Source organism: Glycine soja, chromosome 18 (genome assembly GCF_004193775.1).
Source record: "Glycine soja cultivar W05 chromosome 18, ASM419377v2, whole genome shotgun sequence".
NCBI classification, from domain to species: Eukaryota; Viridiplantae; Streptophyta; class Magnoliopsida; order Fabales; family Fabaceae; genus Glycine; species Glycine soja.
The window spans coordinates 56,439,583-56,449,211 of record NC_041019.1 but is presented as its reverse complement, the minus strand read 5'-3'; the positions used below and the strand labels follow the sequence as shown (position 1 = coordinate 56,449,211).

General features: G+C 29.6%; 1 protein-coding gene across 1 annotated transcript; it reads left to right on the top strand.

Annotated features, from left to right (window-relative positions):
- The first annotated feature begins 5,679 nt into the window (after positions 1 to 5,679).
- LOC114395512 (zinc finger protein ZAT11-like) lies at positions 5,680 to 6,513 on the top strand. Its single transcript, XM_028357304.1, has one exon. It carries the CDS (start codon positions 5,815 to 5,817, stop codon positions 6,340 to 6,342), a length of 528 nt encoding a protein of 175 aa, XP_028213105.1. The 5' UTR covers positions 5,680 to 5,814; the 3' UTR covers positions 6,343 to 6,513.
- Positions 6,514 to 9,629: the final 3,116 nt, after the last annotated feature.

Here is a 9,629-nt window from a genome sequence, read left to right as displayed (position 1 = left end):
GATTGAGGGGAGAGCAGACACGTGGCACTGGATAGAATAGAAGGCTGGGCTTTAATTTAGTTTAAGTTAATTGAATTTGGCTAAATGTTACTCTTTTAATTTTTTTGGTATACACAAAACCTAGAGGATTAGAAGCCTCCATAGAAAGAGATATAAGTCATATCAGCTCTTAACTTATTGATAATATTATGAGGAGGAAACTCAAAAACTTGAATGAAAGATAATGCCGTAACAATTTGCTTAACCAACGTGTCAATGACTTGATTAGCTTCCTGAAAAATATGTCTCCAAGCAACATGACCCTGATAAGAGTGGTTAAATGTTGCTTTTGTTACTTATGTTTTATATTTCATTTTGGTCTTTTAAGTAAAGTTTCATTTATATTTTTTTTTTGTGTTTTTGAAAGTTGTCATTTTTATTCAACTTTCATCATCATTATTTCTTGATTGTTATTTAGGCATGGTAATAAAAATTCAACCCGTTTGTTCCTCTCTACTTTGAGTTTGACAAAAAAACAAAATCCACTTTAATCAAGGTCGAGATCACGTTTTCACTGACTTGGAAAAATGAGATCTAAGTCATAACTTTCCATTCCGCTACATATATTTTTATAATTATTAATAATGTTGTTATATATTTCTATTATTATATATATTATATGTAATTGTTAATTAAATAATTATTTCATATTTTTTATAATTATTAAATATGGAATAATTATGTTAATAATCAAATAAATAATATTATAATTATAATAAAATTAAAAATACACTTTAATTCTTAAATATGATTAAGTTATTTTTTTTATTAAATTATATATATTGATTGAATTCAAATATAATTAATAACTTAATTTATGATTTACCTAAATTATATCAATAAATATTTTAAGAAAATGTAAGATTGATTTCTTGTTGGTTTTTTCAAATCCAGATGGGATGAAATTGAGTTTTATTTTTTCATCTCACCTTTCATAAATCTAAATTCGTCTCATCTTTTATAGAAATAGAGATGAAAATAAACAGACGTACCTCATTACCAACTCTACCGTCTTTAGTGCCTTAGCTCTTGGACGGAATCACTTAATGTCTTACCCTTTGCCTCCCCCGCCAAAAACTACAGAGAGATACATCTTATTGTTGTTCAGACTTTGATAACATTTGATTAATCATGTGCTTCTTGTTATGTTTGCTGGAATTTATTTTCTGGAGTGTATGTACGATGTTATCCATGGTTTCGATTGCCATCATTTGTAAATAATCCTCATACATTTGATTTGAGGCCATTAGTTGTATATATATATATATATATATTTTTTTTTTTCTTATACGAATCTCTCTCTATTGTAGCATAAGAAAACCTTAATTATAAATGAATTGCATATGCTGTACAAGGGTACAAGTAATTAGCTTGTCATCAAATATACATATACATACAGTTAGAAAAAGAAAAAAAACTAACGAACTTCTAATAATAATATTGGACTTTCCGATAGTCTCAAAGCATTTAAAATAATTACTCTCAACTCTTGTATTTTAATATATTGCTGCTATTTTAGTTTTTTAGAAAGACACAATTTTTTTATAGAGAAATGGTCTATCCTATAATGCTTATCACGAGTTTACAGTTTACGTCATTATCATTTCATTAATCGGAATAATCATTCACAGCAACTCCATTTGATAATAAGATAGGATTAAATTAAGAAGAAAATAGAAAAAACTTGCATGAGCAACCAGTTAGAGGAGTGGACAGTGACTTCAATTATGTTGACACCACTCATCCTAACTGAGAAAAACAATAAGGCCTAAATAATAGCAGAGCAAAAAAAAAAACAAGCACATACACGAGGGATCAGACCAGAATCTATGATACATAAAAAAGAAAACTTATATGCAGGTAATCATAGTCTATTCCTCTAGAAGACCTCCCAACAAAACGTGAACGTGGGAACTGAATTAGACCAAAAAAGGATCTCTTATACATATGTTAAAGTTAGCTAAAGAATCTACGTTGGAATTACTTTATCTGTTTTTGTGAGATACCCTAAACTTAATTTTTTTAAGGACAGACAATGGCTTCAATGGATTTATAAAGCACACCCTCTCTGATATATTCTTAGCATATTTTTTCTATTGGTTAAAATTTATTAAGATTTAAAACCTACAAAGTTAATGATAGAACGTGTAAATTAAAAATGAAACTCATAATTTTGTGATTTTTAACAAATTTTAAGCTAATAGTACGTAAATACTAGAATGTTTAAAAGAGTATGTTGTTAACATATCTCTTAAATTATTTAAGTTTAAATATATTTTTCATTTATGTAATTTAACGGTTTTTTCTTTTTGTTTCTGTAATTTTTTTTCATTTTAATTCTTACCAGATGTGTTTATTTTTGTTTTGTCTTTAAAGTATTATAGATAATATTTTTAACAATAAAAAAATATTTTGAACAATGAAAAAAATGTTATTTAAAATATTTTAAGGATGAAAAAAATATATATTTTTAGAAGGATTAAAATGAAAAAAAAATTACACAAACAAAAATTAAAAAAAAAATAAATTACAACGAAAAGAAATATTTAAATCAATTATTTATACATAAAGTTCAGCATGTTTGCTATATTTTGACAAAGGAAAAGGAAGAAGAAAGCTGTACATGCAGTTGAAAATCAGAGATTGGAAAAGTTTTGTCACAAGCTCCAGAAATTTGACAGCAAAAAGGTAGAATAGTAGAAAAGGTTTGAAGTGTCGTTAACTTCACAGAAATTGTGCAGCTTGCAAGGTGCCTTCCAGATAATAACGTACAAGTTGGTCAATAAATTTAGTTGGATGTTGGAACAAGAATGGATACAATTCGTAATCCAAATCCAAAGCACCTAATAGATTAGGATGCTTAAGGCCCATTGACTTATGTGGTCCACATCAGACCTATTACAAACAGCATAGGTCGGTCAATTAAATTAAATACTACTATTAACATATGCTAGACACGCGTAATGGGTAGAATTTTTCCTGCACGTTACCCTGATTGCTGATTCCATATTGGATCAATGAATCTTATTTGCCATTTTTAACCATGCATTTCGAGTTTCTAACTCGTGTTTTTTTTTTTTTTACGGAATAATGCTTATCTAATCAAATTCACAACACATTAAATAATATGATTAAGAGTATAAAAATTAGGATACAATGGAATTATTCTTGCTAACTTATGAGCAACCCATTAGTTTGTCTGTTCATAAATCTTATACCAAAGAATGAATTACGAGTCAAAACCTTCCTACACTCACTAATGAGTAGATTAATATATAAGTTACATGAAACCATTTTTATCTAATTACGGAACCTTGTATTTTGTGTGTGTCCAATAACAAGTTAATTACATAAAACCACTTTTATTTTCAGACCAATTGGTGACCGGATACATGTGTGTATTGTTAGTGGCATGAGTTTTTATACATTATATTGTACCGTACATTATCCAGCTTAGACCAATTAAATTAGCGTTTTCTGTTCATCTAATAATTTGGTTAAGGTTTGGTATGATAGTTTTACAATAAAATTTTGAGTAGAATTTAGAATTTGTTCACATATAGTGCTTTTGAATACCTTCTAAATTAAAGTTACATTTTCTTAAAGTATAGTCTGCGTTTTACGAGAGTGAAGCTCATAAAGTTTTACTCTAAAGGCATCTTTAATGAAATTTGTTTTGTGAAATACCAATTTGCTTTGGGAAGCATCCTATTTTTGGCACATAACAGCAACTCATGCCAGGAATTTTTAACTTTTGGTGGGCCTCAGAAAATTACTAATTATATATTTTCTTTTGTTGTCCCACAAAAATATGAATATACGTAGTAAGTTATAGGATTTATGTCATTGTGAGATGGTACAAGTACTTAAGAATTGAAAATTAATTATTATCTTTTTCATAAATGTGAATTTGATATTTCTCTTAACCATACTAAAATCTTACTTGATGGATAAAACGACTAACAATTTAGACTTGTACATTAATCTTTTAGATAAACTTGCTAGAAACTTCAGCATGTTATTTACATCCTCTGGATAGTATCTGGATATCTTCCCTTCCTATCACTTTCCTTTAAAAAAAGTTGTAGGATATTTAAGAAACATTTTGAAACTATTAGGTTATAGTAAAGCTTGAGTTGCTTAGGATATTTTGAATGGTAGTTACTTTTCAAATAACTCTACACAATAAATTCTACCATTAACACATCTTTGGAGACCATCCTATTTTTGGTAGGTGCATAAATATTTTTAATTGTAGCATTTGTTTTGTTGTCCTGCAATAAATATAAAAGAATGAGGCAAGTTTTGTAGTCATTTTAAAAACTTTTTAAAGTCTTTAGATTAAAAAAAATAACCGATCTGCTTAAAACAACAAAATAATGTAATATTACGAGAAAATGTGGGAAATGATGTATTTTTTTTTAGAAACTGTTCGGGATCAGAAAATTGATATAAATTAATAAAATAAAATATAAAAAATAATGAACAACAAAGAAATATATGATGCCTTTGAACATTGTTGTAAACGAGTTAATTTCTTTTGTTAGCTACATTCACATTCCACATACCCACCAAGTAAAAAAAAAACTTTGAAAAATATAAAATAATTAGAAAATTAATAACATATATCTTAATGTTTCCTTATCTAAGCACGTACCTGCGAACACATCTATTGACACTTTCAAGTTTCAACGTTGAAAAATTACTTGAAATAAATTACTAAATACTGCCTATATATGAACATCTTTGTGTTCTTATTTTACCGCAGAGAAATTTGTTTCTATTTGATTTCACTTGAATTTAATATTATGGTTCAACGTAGAATATATGATTTCTAGATGTTTGGAAGTCATCTTCACGTCTAGGTCCGTAACTACAATTGCTTCCCACTCAGGTCTTCTGCTGCTTCCTTTTTCATACCTTTCTATTAGATTTAGCGACGCTACTTTGCCTTAGAAATTAGAATTTTCCACCAACGTTTGAACACTCACAGTCTTAGTAATAGTATTAATGCCGCCCCTCATAAATCCTAAAACTAAGCCTAGTTCGCTCCGTCTTGTTTGGCTCAGCAAATCTGTCATGCTTACGTACAAGCACCAAACTCCTTTCACACCAAACAACTCCTATGTAAGTAGTAACCCCTTCTTACTTCAGCACATCTAATTAATTATTTGCTTTAATTGCTAGCTGCAGGAGTCACACTTGCTTATTTCACAAGTAATCAGTCTCAATACACATTCATGTCACACCAATTCGTGTGTACAGACGTAACTAATCAAATCAAATGCTCAAGATACATTAAAGTAATAATAAGATTTATATATATATATATATGTTGAAGTACATACTAAAATTATATTAACATTATTTTGAAATTTTAACTAATTGGGTCTATTCTCTAAAAAAAAAAGAAAACTAGTTGAGCCTATCAACATGGTCTGTTTCAAATTATTGATTCCACTTGTAGTCTATAGCACAACATTGTTTTAAAATGTTCTTCATTCACACAAAAAATTATTCAAAAATATTAAATAAAAAGATATATTAAAAAAAAAAAGTCAAAGTATTGTTAGAGGAGTGTTCAACACTCTCAAGCTACCAAACCAGAAGTACCCTTTATAAATACCAAGCATTTCCTAGTCTCTAGAGTTCCATTCCAATAACTTTGTCCCTTTTCAATCACTTTGTCCCTTTTCATACATTCACATATTCATTTTGCCACACCTTAAAACCAAGCACCCGGCCATATTTCAATTTTTGTTTTGGTTAGTTGTCATGAAGAGAGAAAGAGAGGTTGATAGCTTAACCATGGCGAATTGTTTGATGTTGCTTTCTCGTGGAAGTGAATTTGAGGCCACCTACTCAAGCACTTCTATGAGCAATCGTGTCTTTGAGTGCAAGACATGTAATAGGCAATTCCCTTCATTTCAAGCACTTGGTGGCCACAGGGCTAGCCACAAAAAGCCTAGGTTGATGGCAGGAGATATCGAAGGCCAATTGCTTCATGATTCACCCCCAAAGCCTAAGACTCATGAGTGTTCCATTTGTGGGTTGGAGTTTGCTATAGGGCAAGCCTTGGGAGGTCACATGAGGAGGCACAGAGCGGCGAATTTGAATGGAAACGTGCACAATTCTACGGCTACGAGTAGTAGTAGTGGGGGTAGCAGTTTTGATTCATCGCCAAAGAAGAAAGCTGACAACAAGAGAGTTTTGGTTTTGGATTTGAATCTGACACCCTTTGAGAATGATTTGGAGTTTTTGAAGATTGGAAAACCAACCACTTTTGTTGATTATTTGTATTGATTGATCTGTTGAGTGTACTGTTAATTAAACTTAGGAAGGTATAGTTTGTGTATCATAGATAGGTGAATGCTTTGTTTTTTTAATCTACCGTCTATATTTGTTTATCATACTGTATGAAAAATTGCTCATTTCTTGGGCAAAATTAGAACTTCATCATGATATTCTGAGTCACACGGAAAAAATAATTACAACGTAACACAAACCAAGCCATTTTCCTTCCGCTAAATTAATTTGTTTGAAGAGTCCGAGATATTGACAAAGCCAATTGAGCTAATTAATGAATTAATATGATGAAAGATATGCTTACTTCTAATTAACTTCCACACTGCAAGTCTGGGTAATTCTTTACGTACGGACATATATAACTAGGATTAATTGACGACTAATGAACTAATGGTTGCATCTTCCTTAATTTGTCTTTTTTGGTTTTAGTTTGTAAAATATCTTTTGTTATTGTTATATATGACTTATGACATGAGATATAAGTTTTGCTGAGTGGTTGGATAGTATTGTTATACATAACCAATGTTATTAAAAAAATATTGTTAAAAATTATATGTATAGTAGTAAAAATAAAACTTCATCCAATTCACTATACGTGTACAATACATTTTAAATTGTGGCAACACATTTGTGACTGTAGAAACTTCTAAATTGGTTACTATAAAAATTGCAGAAAACGTATATCTAATTTAAATCCTTATCTACTTTTGCCCCCATTTAATTAGGAACACTATTACATTTGGACAGCTTAAACTCAAACAAGGTTGATCTTTTAAGGTTGACCAATATTAAAGGATATGAAAAATGATCTTCTCTGATTGTTCTAAACAGATAGAGTATTGTTTATTTTTTACACTTTTTGTTGATTTTTCTAAACGTATGGTATGAAGTTATTGAATTCAATTTCTTGCAAAATGTTTAAACAACTGGCTTAAGCGTATTTTATATCCGATATTGTGTTTTTAACAAGAAAAATAATGAACTACTGTGGTTGTCTTAGTTATACATCATTACACCCAAAAAAAAAAAAAAGTTATACAGCACATTAGTCACATCATATCCAGTGCACTGATCAACTAAATTTGGGTAAATTTCTTAACAAATATTTTTTTACATAATATATGATTCTAAGCTTTTTAAAAAGCTCTTAATTACATCTAACTTCTCTATAATTACTTATGGACTTATAAGGATTATTTTTACAAGAATCAAAATACTTAATTTAAAAAAACTCTGATAAGTGGGAAACTAATCCAAAAAAACTCCCGCAAGAAACTCTTATCTTAATTCACAAAGCGCACGATGTCCTAAATAATAGAGATTAAATAAACGTTCTGTCAAAAAAAAAAGAGCTTGCATAAATGTTGTATTTGAATCACTAGCTAATTATATCACATTGAATTAGTTTTTCGTTGTATTTAGCCATAAAGTCCAGAAGGAAATTTCCAAACACCAAGTGCCGTGCACTTTAATAGTACATTAATCGTTGCAGCTGCTGCCATCTAGAAGTTTACTAATTTATTACTTTAATCAATTTGTTTCATTCACACTATTAATTTAAAATGTGTTGAAGAATTTTAATACTGATACAGTTGTGTTGGTGGATAGAGTTAGTTGAGTAAGCTCGCTCAAAAGTAGACCACATAAGTTAGACCAAACTCATGTAAACCATGTGCTTCTTAAGTGTGCCTTGGTTTCTATCTTTGTTCTTGATTACGTCTTTTAAAAAGGGCCACAATTTCTTTGAAAAATTAATTATCCCACAAGTGACGGTAACAAATTTTAGATACCATGGCAAATTGCACAAAGGACACGTTGGTTGTCCAAATAGTTAGATAAGAAGTAATCTAGAAAATGCACCTTTCTTTAATCCCGACCACAGAAATGACAAACCTTGTTAACCTCAACTGGCAAAATAAAATTAGAATTAATTGGTATATATACATGTACTGTTAGTATATAAAAAAATTTTAAAAAAATATTAAGATGATTTTTTTAAAAATTATTATAAAAGTAAATAAATTTATAATTTATAATTGAATAGTAATATGCGAGGGCGAGCCCTGGTGCAGCGGTAAAGTTGTGCCTTGGTGACTTGTTGGTCATGGGTTCGAATCCGGAAACAGTCTCTTTGCATAGGCAAGGGTAAGGCTGCGAAGAGCCTCCACGCAATGGGGTATAAAGTTTTTAATTGAATAGCAATATATATATATATATATATATATATATATATATATTCATGACATTAATTATAAGTGACTCTATTAACGTTTTATCGGCAATTGGATAGCAAAGATCTGACGTATAATGTAGGTTAGCAAAGTTAGTTGATAATAAAATTAATCAACTATTTATGCCGTTGTGTGCAATAGCGTAACTAACAACAGTAGACTTTTGTGAACACAGTCATCATCGTTATCGCCATCAATATCCATCACCTCATAGTAACTGTCAAAGTTTCTCATTTGTAATTTCATCGTTTTGCTTAGTCAAGTCGCATTCGAGACTTTGATTCAGAAATTTAATTAGTAGCTACAGAAGTTTCATATATAATTATATATAATAAATTAATTAAGCCACATTTATTGAACCCCCAGCAAATTAATGACAAATTGAAGAAAAAGGTTTTTCTTGAATGCTTCATTAAAATACGTATATTAAATGAGAACCAGTATGTGAGAACTATTATATTAATTCCATAACTGCGCCTGACCATTATAGTCAAAGAGGAATTAAGAAAATGAGAATTGATTTTTTAACCAGCTTGTTAAGATCTAGATCCTCGAATTAAAAATCAATTCTTCACTTTTTTACCTTCTCAAACACACGCTACTTTTTGCTCCAAAAAAAAACACTCACACGTTACTTTCATAAAATAATTGTGGTTAATTATTTAAAATAAAATGTAAGTGATTGATTGGTTTTTTTTTTTTTTTGCGTAAATTAATATTTATATTATCTTTGGCAAAAATTGTTCATTTTTTTAATTACATGAATGCAGTGCTTCCTTTTGTTATATATAGAGACACCGTACCGGTTTTAATTAATTTGGCTTGACTTGCATGGATCATACAGTGATCGATGATTTTTGCACAAAAAAAAAGGTTATTTGTACGCCTTAAAGACTGAAATACGAGTTAAGGGTTGCAAAGATTGTGTTAATTGGTCCAGCTGGGAAACCTCAGTAGTTTGGTCTAACTTTTCCTACTATTAATAAAGCAGCTTCTTGGTCTCAAGCTGACTTCTTACTTATTTAGGGTTTCATACAAGCCACTTCTAATATT